The sequence below is a fragment of the Pygocentrus nattereri genome, chromosome 4 (assembly GCF_015220715.1).
Source record: "Pygocentrus nattereri isolate fPygNat1 chromosome 4, fPygNat1.pri, whole genome shotgun sequence".
In the NCBI taxonomy this organism is placed as follows: Eukaryota; Metazoa; Chordata; class Actinopteri; order Characiformes; family Serrasalmidae; genus Pygocentrus; species Pygocentrus nattereri.
The window spans coordinates 42,207,872-42,229,520 of NC_051214.1; the positions used below are offsets into that span (position 1 = coordinate 42,207,872).

General features: G+C 39.4%; 1 protein-coding gene across 1 annotated transcript in view; it reads right to left on the reverse strand.

The window, feature by feature from the left end:
• Positions 1-18,493: 18,493 nt before the first annotated feature.
• The window catches only part of man1a1 (mannosidase, alpha, class 1A, member 1), a 160,559-nt gene continuing 157,403 nt past the window's right edge, over positions 18,494-21,649 (reverse strand). The window contains exon 12 of the mRNA XM_017692516.2: positions 18,494-21,367. Within this exon, the coding sequence (XP_017548005.1) occupies positions 21,244-21,367 (124 nt within the window). The 3' untranslated portion in view covers positions 18,494-21,243. The remainder of the gene's footprint in view (positions 21,368-21,649) is intronic.

Below are 21,649 nucleotides of genomic sequence, written 5' to 3' on the forward strand. Positions count from 1 at the left end.
GAACTGCTGCTTTTTTAATTGCAAATGCAAGACACATGAGATATTATTACAAAATATAGACAGCACAGAATTAGCAAGGACGAAGGGGAGGAAAAACAAGCTATTGCATTAAAGATAAACTTAATCATATCTATACAAGTGCTCTACATGTCCCTCAACAGGAAAAGCTCCTATGTTTTGTTCTCTTTTCGTACTCTTGTGGGTTTCTTGTTTAAAACTTTAAAAATTTGCTCGTTCTCATACACGAAGCTAGCCTTCATTTGTGCTTTGGGAAGACACTATCAGCGCTTCAGAGTCCTCTTCACGGCATGTCTCCAGCTGAAGAGTGTGCACAACACAGCAGGCCTTTAAAACCTGTTTAATCCCCACCAGGTGTGCTCCATAAAACGAGCCCATCTCACTGAGTGCAGACAATACAGCACATGACATCCTCTTCGGCCTGCAAACGCAAAAGAACCTGACTACTCGTCCATAACGTCATTTACCTTGATTACTGTTTCAGTCTTATGGAGTGGAACATCAGCAAACTTCTCAGTTAAGTTAACTTTTTTTTTTCAACTGTTTATTGGGTTTTACAATATTTGCTATAATATAAAAAATACAAGAATATACAAAAAAACAGAGTCCAGGGTAACAGTATAATACAAACAGTAAAATAAAGTTAAAATAAAATTTGTGTCTCTTAATATAGAAAGTATAAAAACTATTTTTCTTCCAGTGCTGAGTCTGAACAGAGAAGGGACAGACAAAACATAATAGGATGTTCAATTGTACAGATGAGCGCCTAGAAAGAACTTCAGTTGGCCTTTTCCAGATACAGTTGTAAAGGGGACCAAATTCTGATAAATCTTTCTGAGTTCTGGTGCAACTCGTAAGTTAGTTTTTCCATAGGTAACCATTTGTCAATCTGCTTCAGCCACATCTTTTTGGATGGAATGTCAGTTTTTGACCATAATAACAGAATACACTTTCTAGCGAGATAGAATAAAATATGTAAAATACTAATGGTATCCTTGTCCAGTGAGGGGTCCACAGCATTTAAGAGATACACTTCTGGAGACATAGCAAATTGTATGCCAGTTATTTCTTGTATGGCCAAATTAATCTCCCTCCAGTAAAGCACATGTTTGAGGTGTTAGGGAACATACTGTGCAGACGGACTGGGGTAAGATACAGCCTATGAAAAAGTTACATTTTTGTTCATGGACGTTAGTAGAAGTACATTTAGGAAAGATCCAATTACAAATATTTGACCAGACATCATCATCAAACGTCAGTCCTAGATCTTTCTCCCATGTTAGCTTGAGACTATCATAATGTGAAGAGTCCATATTGGATAGAGTAGTGTAAAGGTTTGAGATTCCACTTTCTGAACTGTTCAAACTAATCTGACTCTCCAATTCAATGAGTTGAAATCTAAACTTGCCCCCTTTCTGGCATGACTGGATAAAGTGTCTGATTTGAAAAAATTGTAAAGCTCAGTGTTATGGAGTCCAAATAATGCTTTGAGTTGTTCAAATGAGTTTATAAGTTAACTTTTAACAGTTAAGTAACACTCCCGACTCATTCATGCCGTAACATGTCTGCTGAATTCGAAATCAGATGTGGCTTTAAATATTCACATTTTACTAATGATTAATATTTCTTGTTTGCCTTTTTCCATTCAGTCTCACGCTCTTAGAAATAAGCGTTGCTGCATGGTCCTTGGCTTGGATGTGCAGTTCTAAGAAACATCCTTAATTAGTCTTTAAAAGATAAGGTCTCTACTCATCTAGAATTATTTGAATTTCCAGTTCCATTCCATTTAAGATGGAATGGAAAATACTTTAGAGGGAATTATCAAAGCATGAACTGAAAGCCTAAAAGTGAAGATCACCCAAAGCATCATCTTCTACTGCTGAACACACTTAACTTTGGTCTTAAGTTATGTACATATCTGGCTGACAGACCAAGCTAGTTGTGTACTAGTTAACAGTGAGCGTGGCCTAAGCAGATGCAGTGTGATTACGGCTTGGACAGGGAGATTCAGCAGCTTTCAGAACTTCATTCCTCTGATAACATATGAGTGATTTTGTTGCATTAAGTCTTGCATTGTGAAAGTGAAGTTCAGCTGAAGTTGGATGATTTAATCAATAGAGCTTTTAGTCTCCAGGAGTTTCTGAATGGCTCCTGCACCAGTTAAAGATTTAAGACTTTAAAGTGCTGCACATGCACTTTATTACACACTGTAATTCACTGTAATCCATACTCCTTCTGAATAAAAACATTGTATAATATAATATTATATATATATATATATATATATATATATATATATATATATATATATAGGCAGGTCTTCAAAGCAGCTCTTTACATTCATACATGCTGTATGGACCTCGAATCCTGTTTCCAGTTCTGGATTACACAGGCAGTTAAAGTCGAATTCTACCAGTTTTTCAGAATTTCTGCATAATTAAATCATTAAGATGTCAACAAAGTCATTCAGAGCGGTTTGATGGGAAATACTCTGTTCTAGAGAAACCTAACAAGTCAGTATTGTTCACAGTGGTGGTGATAGGAACCAGAAATCTGAAGTAAAAAAGCTACCTCACCAAAAGCTATTACTTAAAATGGTTGTCAGTGTCATCAAATGTTACACCTACCAGCAAACACCTAAATCTACCATTATAAAATGCAGCAGGTGCTTTCACACACAAACATTCTATGGTGTGGATTATTGAAAGTTTTTCTTTAGTCTATTTTGACGTGTGAAAACTTAAGGCTGCAAACACGAATAAATATGCATACACTTAAAAAGCTCCTGATTATGCAGATTTGTTATGACAGTCATCATTACACCTGTTTTACTGTACAGTGTACATTTTGTATACAATACTGAGGGAAAACAGTAAACGCATTTTACAGGCCAGTAGTTCAGGATAAAGCCGTTTTTGAGCTATGAATTTATTTGTTAATAACTGGCTTTTTGGCTGAGTGGTTAAGTTACTGTCCATGTAAGACAGAAGAGTTTAAGCCCAGCTCAGGGAAGCCTGTGTAGTGTTTCTAATGCTGTGTTCCCCCAGTCTAATTACATCAGTCTGGCACTGCAAGTGCAAGGTAATTTGTTCTGTTGTTGTAGCCCTTAATAATGTTTTTATCCCAATAAAGATAAAAGCCCCAGTTAGGATTATCCATTTTTATCATGAATATATGTCAGGGATAAACGTAGATTTTATGCTCTGAAAAGCAAATTAGATTTTTTTTTTGAGTGCTGATATCCCTGCTAATTTCCTGAACAAGCAAAGAACACTTACATGTGTAACATGAACCAGATGAGGGAAAAAAATCATATATATATATTAGGTAGGTGTGAAAGCCTGAAACCCATGGATATTACTGATAAGATGTGGACATTGTAAGGTATTATAAGATCTTAGTTTACTACAATAAATATTTGCCTGCAATGTCAGAATCATTTTGGAGGATACTAACAGTCACCAGCTGCTTCCCTTTTTCATGCAATACAAGACAGACCTGTGAACAGATACAGAATACAGAACACTATTATGGTTAAAGAGCCCATATGACAAAAAAAAACAATTTTCCTTGCCTTTCCTAATGTACTATGTAAATATATATAAAGTTTCTAAACCTGCTGTTCACTCCCCATTCTCCTCAGTCCATATATAGAAACGGCCCATTTTCAATTTTCCATTTTCAAGTTTTTGTGATGTCACAACACCTTTACATAGGTCCACCTATTCAGGTCATTCTTACTTGTATTAAAGAGTGTTTCACACAGACTGCTGTTTGAATTGATCACAATACAGCACAGCCAATCAGATCAAATATAAGGCTTAAAGGCACTATATCTGAAGGGGATACAGAGAGATTGGGTCTGTAAAAATGAATTATGATTTGATTCCAGAAGACCAGAACCAACCGGTTCCGAGACAGCTTCTTCCCCCAGGCGACCAGACTGTGGAACAGTCAGTAGAACAGTGTTCTGCCCTACCCACCCCACTGCCACCCCATACGAACTCAATGCACTCTGCACTTTACCCTGCACTCCACTTACTTCACTTTACACTGCACATTCGGACTCATTCTCTACCGTGCACTTTACTCTAGTGACTCCAAGTCACCTACTGGACTATCTCCGCACTCTCACACATACAAGATTATTGCACATGTACACAGCATTGCAGTATCTTATTTTATGACCCTCTACCTCACATTCAGTGCAATATGTCTGTGTATATTGTTTAAGTTAGTTTATTGCATATCTATATATATATATATATATTATTTTTTTTTTTCCCCTCCTTCTTCTACTTATTATTATTACTATTTCCTGTTGTAAATACTGTCGCTGCATTCAGTGGGAACATGCACCCAAGTTTTTCACTCACCTGTACTCCTGTACTCGTGATGTGACAATAAATCTGATTTGATTTGATTTGATTTGATACATAAATTCACACAAATCTCATAAATTGACACAAGGGAAAATATATACAGACTTTTGCAAATGAGCTAAAAGTAAAAACAGCCTGAAATATTCAAAGCATTTAAGCTCTAGATTTGATTTGAAGAACTTAGTTCTGTGGGATCACTCCAAACTATCTCTTTATTTTTTTAAGAGTGCAAGTCTAATGTTTCTTGTTCGTACATCTCTATTTTCTCTGTTTATTTCCTTCAGTCACATTCTACTTATCTTACAATGTTTAATAATGCTTTTTATTAAGTGAAGCTGCTTTGGAATACTTTAAAAGGACAAAAGAAACAAAATATCAAAAAGAGTCAAATAAGAACAGTTTGTCCATCAAATGATGGTAATAAGAAACTGATCATCATTGTGACAGTATCCATGAAAACATGGTTTGCAGTGTAGTGTGCTCCAGCTGTGCATGGTAATGCTGTGTCTGCTATCCAGGTGAGAGATGAAGAGCATCAAGCAGAATAGATTGGCATTTTGTGTCTTTCTGACACTGGTGGAAACACCAAGTCTCGTCCCGCAGCTGAGGCCCGGGGTCATGTGACCACCCTCACCTCAGGCGGCAACCTATTCATGAAATCCGGCGTGCACTAGTGCACAGTAACTGCATTTGGCCTCATGACTAAAAGCTTTATTTTTCACAGAATAACAACAGGCAGCATATGGAAACGGCACACGGCTGCATTAGGAATGCATTGGAGCTTCAGGCTTTAATCATAAGAGGAAAATTGGTATTTATTCATACAAAGCCATTTTATTCTAGTGTTATTCGGGGCAAGCTAGACCAAAGTGTATAATTTTATTGTATAATTTCATGCACTGCGAATGTTCCTAATCATCCACCTAGCGTGGCTGATGGGTCAGTTTTGAGGATGCGCAGGATTCAGTGGCTCTTGTGCTCCAGCCAGAGAAAAAGTGGTGGATACTCACAGATCAATAGCTGGCAGCGCTGTATGTGTGTGTTTGTGTTCTGTGTTACACACTGCTACAAATAGCAGCCGTGCTGTGTTAAGAGTGCTCTAGCGGTTCATCAACCACGAAACTGGCTTGAGTTTTTCAGTCTATACACTGGGGCTCAACGGATGCACCATATGGCCAAAAGTATGTAGACACCTCTCCTAATTATTAAGTTTCTGGTGTTTCAACTGCATTTATTGCTACCAGGTGTATAAAGTCAAGCACATATCCTTGCAATCTGGGTTATACTGAAGCTCAGTAAAGCTGGCAGTTTTGTGAAATGTCTGCCCTGCTAGATCAACCCTGGTCAACTGCAAGTGCTATTACTATGAAATGAATGCTTTTAGGTGCACTAACAGCTCAGCCACAAAGCAGTAGAGCATGAAACCATTACAGAGTGGGGCTGCCATGTGCCAAAGTGCAGTACATGTGAAAACGGCATATTTTCTTTTCAATACAAACTGCCTCTGAGAGCAACATCAGCACAAGAACTGTATGTCAGGAGCTTCACAAAATGGGTTACCATGGCTGCATCTGACAACCTGATAAATGCTGCCTCTCAGAATGAAAAGTTTGGTAGAGGAGGGATAATAGTCTGGGGCTTTAGGGTTTGAGTTTGGCCCCATGGTTCCAGTGAAGTGTAATGTAGATGGTACAGCATACAAAGACATTTTAGACAATTTCTGCTCCAGCATGACTATGCCCCTGTGCACAAAGTCAGGACCGTGAAGAGATGGTTTGGCAAAGTGGATCTCCAGTGATCTACACAGAGCCCTGACCTCAACCCCACTGAACACCTTTGGGAAGAATTTATACATCAATTCTGAGCCAGGCTTTCTTGCCCAACATCAGTGCCTGACCTTGCAAATGCCCTTTGAATAGACACAAATTCCCACAGACACACTCCAGAATCTTGTGGAAAGCTTTCCCCTGAAGACTGAAAGCTGAAAAAAACAGAACAAATATTTGACAGAAAATTACACAGAAACCTCAACAACTGTTCGATATTTAGTGTGTCCAGACCTCTCAAAGAAATCTGTAGAGCTATTTTTATGCACCTCCAGAGTTCAGGCTACAGAGAAAATGGGACTCCTTTCAACCATGCAAGACCTGGTAGACCACCAAAATTGTTCCTATCAGATAAACCAACCAGACCAAGACAAAATTAAAGCTTTCATCTTTAAAAGGGAGGAGAAAATCAAGCTTCACTCTTGCTTCAGATCTGAAAAAATTCACAGTTTATTCTGTCCATCCTTTCTCTGTGAGAAGACAACTTGGTGCTGTGGGTCTAAAAGGATGTGTAGCTATCAAGAAGCCATTTCTGAGAAAAGGAACTAGACGAATTAGAAGAACATTTGCAAATCAAACAAAGAAGCTGCTGGTGTTCACAGAACAATGGACTGACCACCCCAGAGTCCAAAACCTCAATGCTGAATGTGTTTATGGCTATTTGGTTTGTGAGAAGCAGAAAATGTAGCCAACTAGTAAGCCTTAACGTTGCTTTAAAAAACTGTAAAAAAGTCTCCTGAAAAGAACGGAAGCTGTAATGAAGGTAAATAAGTGGACACGCTAAACTTCTTCCTACAGCAAAAAATTTAACTTGAAGAAATGAAAGTGTGGTGAGACACATTTGTGATTGTAATGTTGAACCAGCATTTTCTACCTTCTCAGGAGAGCGTGTGTTTAGGGAATACTAAATCCAAAGGCTCTGATATACTGCTCACCCAGCACAATGCCTATTGAAGGCAATCTGATGTCATTACTATATAATTATATGGCTGCAGGGATTTGGAAATCTGCATAGAAAAAGCCCCACTCAAACTGCTGATCTGCTGATACACAAGCCGATAGTGCAGAACGCGTGCAGAATGATAATCATCACTCTCTAACTCGTCCTTCCTCTTATTTCTGGCTTATCACATTATTTGGTATACTTCAATAACTCCACAATAGTGACTTGTGCAGATTCCATGAAACAAAACAGTAACAGTTTGCTGAGTTTCATGCAGTTGGAGTGAGTGCATCACAGTACAAGTTGGCTGATGTGGAAATGTCATCACCAATACCAGTTTTAAAGGGACAGTCCAGCCAGAATTAAAAACTAAACCACTGGGGCATCTCTTACAAACATGCCTACTTGTACCCTACAGCAGTGATGTGGTAGCCCTTAAAGTGAGATTTTCTGGCCTAGAAACTGCCCTTTCTGATTATCTTCAATGTGAGATCAACTTTCAAAATGAAGGCAAATAACTGCTACTGAATATTACTGCTAGGAAGCTAAGTATCTTGTTGCAGCCATATAGCCATCATTACAATCATCTTTATGATGGAGAGAATGGATTACTTAGTTACTCAAATGACAGAATCGACTCACCAGACAAGAAGCATAATAACCTTGTTTTGCAGTACTTCAGAACAGTGTGTTAAAAAACATTATTTAACAGCAGGGATTTTTGAAGTTAGATACAAATATTAGTAGCTAGACGCTGTAGCCGCTACAGTTTTATGAAATGTTCAAATTGTCCTGTTTCTCCTTAAGTGGTGCACGAGCTGCCAGAATTTACGTTATTGCTGCAGTTTAAGGTGGAACCAGTGGAGTCAGTCTTGTCTCAGCCTCGGAGGAGGGTGGATCCAGTCTTGTTTCAGTCTCCAGATAAGGTGCACTTCTGAAGGGCCTTTAGATCTTCCTTATATTCCACTTTGAGTGTCATGTCGTTTTTATGTCAAAGGTTTTTGATGTTTCTTCCACCAATCTTACTATTTTTGGGCCATATTTTTCATTCAGTTTCATTCTACTTCTTGATTTTCACAGGCTTACAATCTAAGTTCATATTGGTGGTCCTAAAGGGGAACCTCTACTGTAGAAAGCTGAAAGCAACAGCATGACGAGAATAACTTCCTTGTTCATGTGTGTTTTCCAAGTTCCCGATGCTTGTTGAGTGTTTAGCTTTGGCATAGCTGCAAACTCAAGGTCCAGACACACATAATTCCCATTCACATGTTTCTCAGACTCAAACAAAATGGTGTATTCTTTGCATGACCTCAACACACAAAAACAGAACAGGGCACAGAAGGCAAAAAAGCTTTCATTCATTCTCCTGAACAGCTTGTGGCTAAAATCACTCACTGTGCTGTAATGATCCGTCTGTAGAGCGAGTGCGTCTGATTGGTGGGTGTGTGGCTTCTGTTGGCTGGGAGAGATGCTCCTGGTGTGTTTGAATTCCTGACTGAATGCAGTAACCACAATATCACACACACCACGCCTGCAGCGCCGTCCAAAGCTCGATCCACCACATCCCACCTCTCTGTTCTGTTCACTGTGTTTCCTGTCTGAAGCCCTCTGAAGTTACAGAGGGAGCTGGACACAGAAAATTCAGCTTCAGGGCACATTTCTGTCTCAGTCCTGTAAAGAGCTCAGCAGCTTCATTTTAGAATCTTAGAGAGCAGTGAGAATGAAAAACGCTGCTGTTATCTGCATCACTAATTAAAGCACTAAGTCTGCTCAATCTCATTAGCAGCCTACACTACACCTTCCATTATTTGTTTACACTCACCTGCTGGCGCACCGCTGCTGGAGGTGGAGCAGAAAGCCCTGCAGCTACTGTACCACAGCACATTGAGTAGAAGCACCTCAATGGAAAGTGAGTGAGGGGACGAGAATGACATTGTTTATTGTGGCAAATGGTGGGACAAGGTGTTTCTGTTCAGGTATCCATCAATCATGTCGCAGGCCATCCTTTAATCTTTTACACTCTTAAAACATAACCATAAACACTGGGTCTTCTCATATGTCCAGAATAAGAGCTTCAGTTTGGTTTTCTATGCTTCAAATGAGAGATCTGGCTTGATTTGCAATTGGATCCTGGACTTCCTGACTGACAGACTTCAGGCAGAATAACTCTTCTCCTCCATTACTCTGAAATTTGGTGTGCCACAAGGCTGTATGCTGAACCCTCTTCTATTCTCCTTGTGCACCGATGACATTGTTCCTGTTTACGGCTCTAATTCCATAATCAATTCGTGGATGACATCACTGTGATCTTTATGTCTTATGAGAGGTGACGATGAGACAGCCTACAGAGACCAGGTGCAGCACCTGGCTGTATGGTGTGAGGACAACAATCTGGCGCTCAACACCCAGAAAACCAAGGAGGTCAGGAGCAAGGCACACTCCCCCATCTACATCAGCAGAGCTGAGGTAGAGTGCATGTTTGGCTTCAAGTTCCATGGCATTTACATCTCCCAAGATCTCACCTGGGCCCTAAACTCCACAATCATGGTCCAAAAGGCCCAACAGTGTCTTTACTTCCTACAGAGCCTCAAGAAAGCTCACCTGCGTCCTGGGATACTGGTGAACATTTACTGCTGTACCATTGACAGCATACTCACAAACTGTATCAGTGTGGTACGGCAACTGCTCTGCATCTGACCACTAAGTGCTCCAGTGAATGGTGAAAACTGCCCAACACATCACAGGTACCCATACTACCAACATTCTTACATCCTCTCCACTCGCTCTGTGTATATGTATATTATATTTATACTTGCAACATATATATTTTTTTACCACTCTGTACCTGTATCTTTCTTACAGTTTTTGGCAAATATTACTGTATTTTGCACTTCTGCTGAGATAGCATCTAATGTGGTTAGATAGCATCAATACTTTTCCTGGCCTATTTTTTTTAAGTGATTAAGTGACCCTTATTAGTCCCACAATGGGGAAATTTCACCTCCACATTTAACCCATCTGTAAAGTGAAACACCACATACACAGTAGTGAGCACGCTTGCCCAGAGCAGCGGGCAGCCCTAGCTGCAGGGACAGGGGAGCAGTTTGGGGGTTAGGTGCTTTGCTCAAGGACACCTCAGTCATGTACTGTTGGCTCTGGGGATTGAACTGGCGACCTTCCGGTCACAAGGCTGGTTCCCTAACTTCTAACCCATGACTTTTATTGTCCAGTTTTCACATCTATAAGACTGGATAGCCTGGACACATTATTACATTTGAAAATCTGTTTAGGCTCCTTTATCCTTGGTCTGCTGAGTGCCAACCTGTGTTGTATTTCTTAATGCTGGATACCTTGTGGCTAATAATTGTTTCAGGTGAGCAAAAGCTGTCCACCACTCCTACATCTTCTCCATCATTAGAAAAATTTAAAGTCTTTCACATTGTCATAACATTTGTTTTCTTCATACTGAGCTGTAGTTTCACTCTGTTTCTCTGTGAGGGCTGCCATCCTCTCATCAAAGGTTATTGATGTTTCTTGCTTCTCTTATATGTTCAGTATACAGGCCATATTTTCTGTATTTGTTTATGTTTATTTGAAATACAAGAGCTGTTTTTAACACTTGTGTGATTTTACATGTATTTTCTGTTGTCCACAACCATAAATCACATTGTCCAGATGCAGCTATTTTTTTATAGAGTGAACAACCTCCTTGACACCAACCAGCTCAGATAAACCTTCACGCACACGTTCTTCGAGGTAGTTTCAGACATGGCCATCGGCAGCACTGCTCTAGGTTGTTTCTCATCTTATCTTCAAAATCGATGCAAGGTAGTCTGGAAAAACTCTCTCTTAGTCTCCTACAACCTCACTGCTGGAGTTCCCCAGGAGTTGGTTCTCAGCCCTCTTCTGTTCTTCTTGTACACAAAATCACTGGGATCAGTGATAAGCTCACTCTGTTGACTTATCGCTGCTATGGTGTTGGCACCCAGCTGTACTTCTCACTTTCTGTACTCAAAGAAGATATCTGGCTGTATAAGTCTTTGTGGATGGAGACCCATAACTTAAAACTGAATCATGACAAAGATGATCTACCCTCTAAGGCACTGCTCAGCACTGGATGCCTCTGTCAGTACTGACCAGTCATAAATGGCTTAAAATGTTTGAGTGATTTTTGATAATGAGCTTTAAAAATGAACATTATGTTGCCTTCAGGTAACACTTGTATTTAATTAATTAGGCCTCAGAGGTGTTTTAACTTCTGTTTTAACTGTCTGTTTCTATTGTTTTGTGCAGTGACAGGCAGCATAGTTGTCTATAAATAAATTAAAATATCCCAGACACTGCAGACATGATCTCCACCATCCCTCTTATTACCTTCCTGTGTAATGTTAAGGAAAACTCATCAGATAAATTACAGTGATGGTGGTGAATAATGAGGAGACAGAGCTGAACTTGTGTCTATTTATTAATAATGTGGATGACTACATTGTGTGCACAATTACTAGGCAAGTGAGTATTTTGACCATAATATGATTTTTAGGCATATTTTCTAACTCCAAGCAGGATAAACTTGATTGCTTAATGGATTTAAGCATAGCAGGTGATGTGTATCTGTGTAATGAGGGAGGGTGTGGCCTAAAGAGGTCAACACCCTATATCAGGTGTGCATAATTATTAGGCAGCTTTTTTCTTCAGGCAAAATGGGCCAAAAAAGAGATTAAACTGACTCTGAAAAGTCAAAAATTACCAAAAGTCTCTCAGAGGGATGCAGAACTCTTGAAATTGCTAAGATTTTGGGGCGTGATCACAGAACCATCAAATGTTTTGTTGCAAATAGTCAACAGGTTCGCAAGAAACGTGCTGAGAAAAAAAGATGTAAATTAACTGCCAAGGATTTGAGAAGAATCAAGCATGAAGCTACCAGGAACCCATTATCTTCCAGTTCTGTCATATTCCAGAACTGCAACCTAGCTGGAGTATCAAGAAGTACAAGATGTTCAACGCTCAGAGACGAGGCCAAGGTGAGGAAGGCTGAAACCTGACCACCACTGAACAAGACACTTAAGCTGAAGTGTCTAGACTGGTCCAAGAAGAATCTGAAGACAGATTTTTCAGAGGATTTATGGCCTGATTAAATGAGAGTGACTCTTGACGGACCAGATGGATGGGCCTGTGGCTGGATCAGTAACGGGACAGAGCTCCACTTCGAGTCAGATGCCAGCAAGGTGGAGGTGGGGTACTGGTATGGGCTGGTATTATTAAATATGAGCTGGTTGGACCATTTCAGGTTGAAGATGGGCTCAAAATCAACTCCCAAGCCCACTGACAGTTTTTAAAAGGCACTTTCTTTAAGCAGTGGTTAAGGAAGAATCTGCATCTTTCAAAAAGACGATGATTTTTCTGCAGGACATGCTCCATCACATGCATCCAAGTACTCCTCTGCATGGCTCGCCAGTAAAGGCATTAAAGATGAAAAACTTATGATATGGCCCCCTTCCTCACCTGATCTGAACCCAACTGAGAACTTGTGGGCAATTCTTAAACGGGAGATTTACAGTGAAGGAAAACAGGACACCTCTCTGAACAGCGTCTGGGAGGCTGCGGCTGCTGCTGCACAAAAAGTTGATCGTCAACAGATCAACAAACTGACAGACTCCATAAATGGAAGGCTTATCACTGTTATTGAAAAGAAGGGGGGCTGTATTGCTCAATGATTTTTTTTTTTATTTCTCAGAAATGTTTATTGGAAAGCTTTGAGTTGTTTGTTTATAATTCTCACCTGAACAGATGAAAATAAAAAAGTGAGATGGGAAAATGTGTTTTTCATTTAGCCACGTAATAATTCTGCACATATAGATATTCTCCTAAGAAAGCCAAAACCTCACTTTTACTTTCTTAAACATTCATGTTTGAGGTTTATTAACATTTTCGATTAACCGAGAGCACTGGAGTTGGTCATTAATAAAAATAATCCTCAAAAATAAGGCTTGCCTAATAATTGTGCACACAGTGTAAAGCGTTTGGGAAACTGAAACTGGACAGCAGTGACAGTAGCTGTCTGGCTAACTAACTTGATTATGTGTTTACATTTTAGCTGTGCACATATGGTCAGTTGATAGGTAACAGACATGACAGTTTATTGCTGACTTTGATCGAGTAAGTTAAGATTCCTAACTTGACATAAGATGTATGATAACATTTCTAAATCAAGATAAGATTTGCTTCTGTACTATAAATTTGTGAAAAGTCTGATCTTGACCTGTTAGATCTTAATCTTAGGATAGGAAGTTTCTGTAACAAGAAGGGCTGCTGTGCACTTGGTTTCCAAAAGTCCAATCACAGGTCAGTGACAGCTGACAGAAGATTAGATATAAGACAAGCTTTAAGTGCTGTTTATCTGATGGGGACCGTTTTGGTGGTCTACCAGTTTTGCACGGTTGTGTTAGGAGTCCCATTTTCTCTATATGAGTGCATGAACTCCAGTTTTGGAAACTCCTGTTTTTTTTCTTTTACTAATTTCCACAGGTGGGAACAAGTCATCAAGTTGCAGGTAACAAGTAAGTTTCAAGTCTTCACACTCAAGTCCCGAGTCAAGTGCTAAGTCAAGTCCCGAGTCAAGTAAGTACAGGAGAGTCTCACGTTGAGCTCCAAGTCAGTGGTCCTAAACTTCAAGTCATAAACAAGTCAGCATGCATTCTTCAGCTAATTTAAGGCCATAATATTGAGTAATAGTAACAGTACTATAAATGCTTATATTATTTACACCAATCAGGTATAAACTTATGACCACCTCCTTGTTGTAGTTGTAGAACTACAAAGTGCACCTATATAGTAAGTGGAGCTGATAAAATGGACAATGAGCGCAGAAACAAGGAGGTGGTCATAATGTTATGCCTGATCAGTGTATTTATTTATTTATTTATTTATTTTTTAATCCTTCCAACTAAAATACAAAATCCAGGTACACAGACAACCATGGCAGGCACACTGTATACACAGAGTAGTGCACTGCACATGAAAAGAATTTGAAGATAATGTATGATGATTCTTGGGAACTTTGGGCATGCAGGATTAAAATTACGATTAAAACTAAAGTACTAAATCTAGCTTAGCCAACTAAAAACAACGGCTTGTTTGAATTAAATTTAGACGACAACCAAAACCAAAACCACCAAGCTGAGCTGAACAAAGTTTACACAAAAGAGCAAAATGATTGTATGAAGTGAACGTATGAAGCTGCGGTTGACTTTTTTTTTTTTTTACCAGCTTCTAATTTGAATTTTCCGTTCCCCCTTAAATGGTTACATTTCGGTGCCTGCAGCAGACTGCTGCACCAATTACGGTGGAGCAGAAATTTTGAAAAAGAACATGTTTCTTCAACTTCCTTGCTGTTTTGGCTGGAAATCAATTTAATAAAGGGTAGTCTGGAATTTTGCACAGTATCTTGCAGGTTCAAACTCGTGACATATATCAAACTAGTCAGTGTGCCTATGAAACACAGCTGTAGATGAGCGCATGGAAGGCTGAGAGGCAGTAGTACAGGTCGCTGGAGGAGATTAGCATATTGATAGCTTTATATTTGAGCAAGGACAGATTTATGCATACGTCTGCGTTCTGTTTAGGAAATGTACATGCAGTTCACTCCCTTGGCTGCTGTTATATATGACTTAAGGCAAAGTTCTATATAGACACAGAACAACCAAGGCACTCCTGAAGTGTCATTTTGTGACATTTCTGTTGTCTTCAAGCTGCTGTCTGGACTTTGGGACTAAGCTGTCATGCAGCCACTTGATTTCCTACAAAGCTGAGAGAGGACTTTAGTATTTAGTGCCCTCCTTCAGATTTATAACTAGAGCTCTGGATATACAAGAAACGTGTTATAAAGCTCTAATTTGTTTGTGATCAAAACTTGAAGTCTGAGGTGTCTTAAAGCATTTCTTTATTTTCAAAGAAATACATGTATATGGCCTAATGATAGTCCACAGCCTTCAAATTTACTGCGGGGAGCTGACGTGCAGCAAAACACAAGACCACAGAGATTTGACAAGCTGTGATTTACCTGCCTTTGTCCTTCACACCAAGTGCGGGCAAACAATCTGACTGGCTTTCATCATAGAAACTTCCAGACATCAGTGCAGCTGGGAGTGGATGAAACAAACAGCAAACAAATTCTTTACATAGTGACAAAGGTCCAGAATAGGGATGCGCCAATCCAACTGCAAGCCGCCCCCCAACAAATCAGTGGTTTGTACTCTGAGCACCAAGCAATGATCTCACACCAGTAAGTAAGACACTTATTTTTAGTAGGTGTGTGCAAGTGCTTTAAAATCTTTATATAGGGACTCACAGGTTGTGCAACCATTATGCATTGACCCGATCCAATATTGGGGTAGTTGCTCAAAGGTAATCTATTCCAAATTAGTACTTGCTTCTTTCAATCTGTACTGGGAATACTTCACTCACTACTTCCTGTACTTCTAGGTTACTCCCTAAAACCTGCAGAAATCCAGGTCAACAGGAAAATATGAAGGAAAACAGCAGGGAAACAGCTAACAGCATGTGCAGGTGGGCATTACCGCTTGCTAAGAGGGGTGGGCATGGACAATTACTGGCTGCTTGTGGAAGCTGGCAGGCAACACAGAAGCTGCAAGTGTATGACCATTATTTTTGCAGCTCAGAGTGTCGAGGTACAATGGGTCTGGAGGGTGTCCCACTGTGTTGCGTGGGCATGCTGCATAAAGGCCAAACGTTTACGGGTGCCCACAAGGACCACTGACCAAAGCAAAGCATGTGGGTGGGTGTGGGTGTAAAGGGTGGCTGAAGGGGGCAGGAGTGGGTGGGTATGGGCAGGAGTGACAGTGGATTTTGTGTGCTCATGTTGATCAAAACGTTTTGGTGGTCAAAACGGGCCAATGCGGGCATTAATAATTAAGATTGTACAGACGTCTGGTCCAAAAACAGCTGGCTTGAAATAAATCTACCAGGAAAAAAAACAAAACAAAAAGTTTTTAGTCCTGAGGGAAAAATGGTCTATTTGGCTGCAGCTGGAACTCTTCAACATTAGGATCTTTGTGCATCATTTTCATATTAGCTTGATTAGATGCTTCACTTCTCTGACATGAGCGTGCATACAAAAACAGTCAGATAATCTATATGGAGATTTACATTTTAAATGCATCTTGTGCCACTAATATGATCTATATTGAGACATACGAGTTATGCAAGTAAGGAAATTCTTGTGTAATCGCAATGCGTTAAATTATTTGGTCACACTGAATTTGGATGGTCACCTATAGATGCTCTACAGATTATTAAATCTTTAACACACTTTATGGTGATATTGGTTCATTATGAACAATGGTTACAACATATGGGCAGGGTTAAGAGTAAATATAGGTTTTGCCTTGAAGCTAGGTTTAAGTTTAGGTTCAGGGATAGATTTAATAAAATCTTTCACAGTGAATTTCAGTTGCATTTCATGGAAATCTAGTTGAATGTTACATAAAGATAGACCGAGCATTCACAAAGCATCTACAATGGACCATCCAAACAAAGTGTTACCAACTATTGTGTTACAGGAAAAGTAGTAACATTGCTGTAACATGTTACTTTGTAATGTGTTACCCACAACATTGGCCATAACGACAGGAGACTGCAAGTTCCATCCTGGGTAATGCGACCTGCTCCCTCTGGATGGTCCTCCCTCTCCCTCCATCCCTCAGCTTTATGCTAAACAACACGGGTGCCTGTTAGTTGATGTAAAAGAATGGGCAGTTTGTGTTCTCCTCCAAGTGCACTGAGGTATCAGCAACAGTTCAAAAAGATCTTTGCATAGAATAATTTCATATTTTTAAAGTTTATATTATTAAAAACCTATTTTATAACATCCGTGAGTGAAACACTACTGGACATGGATTATTCACCAGTATTCAAGACACGGTATACGTGCAGTACCTGTGATCACTTGTGCTGTCAGATCAACAGACTACATTACAAAACACTAAAAATAAAAAAATTCCACAACTTTATATTAAAAGATTGTTTTATTCACAATAGAAGTGTAACAAATATAGTTTATCAAAAAATTCTGCTGCTCATTAATATAATTTATTCCCTAAGATCATAAGATTTATATAAATGTTTAGTGGCAGATTGCCAGAATGGAATATGTACATTATAATAACGAGAAAAAGAAGGATAACACAAAACCAGACAGAACAAGTTCCCACAAAATCAACTGCATGAAGAAAAATAAAAATTACCCTATGTGCAAAGGAATGATTATCAGCAATATTGTACAGTTACTTTTCTTAGGTTGATTCACAACAGAAGAACAAACAGATTCACAAATTAAAAAGGCATTATTACGCAAGATAGTCAACACAATGTTTCCACCACAATTCAATTAAATCAAGAAAAAAAATTAAATAAAATAATCAAGAAGACAAAAACAGAAAAAAAAGCAAACAAAACTTAACAGCACATTTTCTTATCTGCATATTGAAACAAGATGCAAGGAAATATCCATCTCAGACTGTAACCCGCAACCCGCGGCTTCTCAGATATTACAAGCCAACTTGCTACTTAGTGAGTTATGCTAGCAAACTGCTCGTGAATTAAAGGCCTTGGGTTGGAGCAGCAATGTTAAATGTCAGTGAGAGTACAGTAAATTTCAAATGTCTTATATACAGTCTCACAGTGTCAAATGAAGGGTTAGTTTAAGAGAAGTCAATTGCTTAGTCAGAGTTTCTAGCATGTATTTTTCGTTGATTTATCAAGCCAGCAGTTTGAGACCATGGTTACTGTCCACTGTTCAGAAAGCAGCACTAAAACAGTTACCTTTTAGAATTACTATTACAAGGACTGGTTAGTTAGAAGGTCATTAATTACAATCTTACAGCAGGTTTATGGTGAAAATTTCCCTTTGGTCAATATATAACTGTACAATGAACCTGCTGCTCTTTGGATCCAGCTCAATATTAGTTCTGCTCTATTCCAGTACAAAACGTGCGGTATAAGGGTCGTGGGGAATAGTATGGATCTTGACGCCAGCTTCACACTGTAAAACATCCATACAAATGTTAGTTATATGAAGAAAGCTGAATTCAACACATTCAATTCTGCTTCAATTCAATTCTCAATTAGTAATCTTCTGCAATGTTTTATTTAGCCTACAAATTGCTGCTGTTGGAACAAAATCTCCATTTTTGTCATTTTTCAGTTTTTGAACATTTTAAAGTACTTATTGTTCTTTACATTGTGTCAAAATATGATGAATGGCTGAAAATTACTGGGGGAAAACATCTGGTTCCATTGATTTACACTAAAAGCATGTTTTTTTTCTTCTCCTGTAAAAGTTACCATTTTTGAGACGCAGGTTTTGTTCTGACAGCGGTGATGTCCATCTGAATATCTTTTTATGTTGAGAGGAAAAAAATCAATAACTTGGCTACATAAATCACAATACAACACGTTAACAAAGCAGAACAAAAGCTGCCAAAAGTCCCATTCAAACAGATGTTAGCATTATTTAGTAAGCTAACTAGCTACTTAATAGCAAATTAGCCACATTATTGCTGTAGCTGAACCTACTGTCTAAATCAAAAGGTAAAGATGTTCAACCTGTGCTGTTTTCTGTGCACTGATTAGCTGTTTTATGAAACACTGCCCACAAAGTTGAGTTTTGAGTTTCCAAATGAGCTGCAACTTGCTCTAAATAATGCAACTTAACTGATCACGTAGGATTCAAGGAAACGGTCATGCCAACGTTTCACCATGTAAAGCCAGCCTAAGACGGCAGTATGCAGCAGCCTTGCCCAGAGGCAGACAGACCACACAGAGTCAGTGATCCAGCTGATCTGTCCCATTTAATCTCTAACCTTTCTTGTGTAATCATTTTTTTGGGTATTTGGGGTTTGGTCCTAACCTCCATCTATATGCATTAAGAGTAAGTTTCCTGGACAGAAATTAGGCTAAGTCTTGGATTGCACAACATTCTGAACAGAGATTCTCCATTACAAGGAAAATATAGTCTAGAACTAGGCTGGTCTTATGGGGCCAGGCGTGTTGTCATAACGAGAACGTCTGGGGACAACCATGAGAAATTGGCTTGATGTCAGTGGGGATGTAGACTTATTAGTGGGAACAAACTAATTTCAAAACCAATCCAAGTTGGAGCTCAAAGTAGTCATCAACATTACCTGACTGACCTCAAACCTGTCGTCAGTCCAGGGATGTAATGGAAAGTCAGCACAGCTGAAAAGTCCTGCCCAAAACTCCAATTAAACGCTTATTACAGGTCCAGAGAACATGGTTAAAAATAAGAATTCTCACTCAAAAGAAGCTTAGCTAGCTTGTTGACACTGTTTTGTCAGTGGTACTCCATACCGATTACGCACTAGAGGAATTCGGGATCAAGTACTGAGGAGGACTTTGCTGGAACGCTACAAGTTTAGTAAACTGTCCAAAAAAAAAGATCACTTCTGGTCCCAAAAAAAAAAAAAGGGTTAGTTTTCCAAACCCAGATTAAGCTTCGTCCTTACTAAAAAGATTCATCCTTAGCACTGTAATTTAGTTGAGTCTTTATATTAAAGATTAAGCTTAATCTATGTGCAAGAAAACTGGCCCTAAATGCGGGTGGCCAACATAAGGCTGTTCCCAGCACTCTTTTCAAATGGTATGTATGAATGTGGACAGATATGTTTTATCCAGTGTAGTATACAGTTCTGGGTGTTTGTCTCTGCTTTCCTTGCATCTTTGCATCGTGATTCCTTGCTTGTGCTTTCTCTGTTCTATACCAGTAGGATTCACCCAGTTCCTTTCTCCAGCTTTTTTGTGCTTCCACTAAGAAAGAAACATTAAAACAACCAAAGATATGAACACAACTAGGCAACGTAATGTTCACTTCACATTTGGTGGTACATTCATACATAATAATTCATTATTTGATTGACAACTGCCCTTGTCTTGTCTTCCTGACTTTTTCCCACTGGATATTGATTTCTTTAGATAAGACAGTTACTTCATCAGTGTGCCAACTATATCCAAGGAACACCCTGGCACTGAAAGAAAAACCTTTCTAAGTCACAAGTAATAAATTAACACAAAGTTTCATATTTTACATATCAAGGACGAAAAGTCTCTCCAACACCTGATTAAGTAAACAATCAACAAATGTACACATCTAGTCTGTGTAACTGGAACGTAAGAAGCTGACTGGCTGGGGGGAAAGGAAGCACTGAATTACGCAGTAGGATATTATGATGTACCAGATTAATTACTACTGTCCACACCAGTTGTATTCCAGTATGAGCTATAAATTTGTCTTTCCTTGTAACCCCAACTCCAACTCCAGTGTAGGAAAGTTTCGAACCAGGAATGACCAAGAAAATGAGATGTGTGTTTAAAAAAAAAAAAAAAAAAACACACAAAAAAAAAAACCCCACACAATCGATGGCTGAGTCGAAGCTGATAGAATCTTTGCCAGTTAAATATCTCACTTTAAATACCAGGACCATTAGTCAATAAGCTAAAAAAGGCACTAGTTAACTCCACATCACTACCTTGCAGTTGTGACTCAGAGAAAAGGAAAACAACAAAAGCTGCTAAATATGAATTTTCTGATTGATTCAACTAGTTGCAATCAGTTGCAAGGTGAGTGGATTTCTTGAATACAATGTTTCAACAAACACACACAACTTTAAAACAAAACATGATAGCTGTTGACTGCAGTATGGCTTTTTTTTTTGTCCCCGAAGTGCGTATGAGAGTTTAGACGGTTGAGTGGAAATCATCTGGTCTCCTCACAGAGGAGAGAAGAAGGTCCTTTGGGCCTCAGAGGCTCAGAGAGAGGTCCAAAATGATGAAGTCAAAGGTCAGGGAAGGGGCAGCATGCAGACTGCTATCTCTAATAATGGCGCAGAGGACGCTGAGCCATGGGCCAGGAAGCCCCAGCTGATGGTTGTCCAGCATCGGTCAAAGCCCTGGAGAAGAGGCCTCCACAGCCAGAGGGCATCCGCAGAACAGGCCAGTGCTTGAGGAGGCCTGCAGGGCTTTGGGGGAAAGGTCAGAGCTACTACAGCTGGTTAGACCGGTCAGCACTCTCTCGCTTTATCACAGGCAGCGGGTGAGCCTCAGTGTTGAAGACCCAGTGCTCAAATGACAAGTGGTCATCGTCCGAAAACAGCAGGTACAGATACCTGAGGGAGAAACAATCAGTTAATCCGGTTGGTGCTAATAAAGTATAGGTAAAATTGCTTATGCAGGTGTTATTGTGTTCTGCACATTGTTATGTACTGATGTCTTGCAGTGTGTGTACATTTAAATATGTACTTTGTGTATGATACAGTGCTAAAATGTAACAGAATGCATCATGGAGATATCAGCTGCATTGTGCTTTGCTATCTAATACATTAGCATCACCATCAACATCACAAGTCAACATCATATAATCAACTTAACCCACATCAGCTCACTTAACA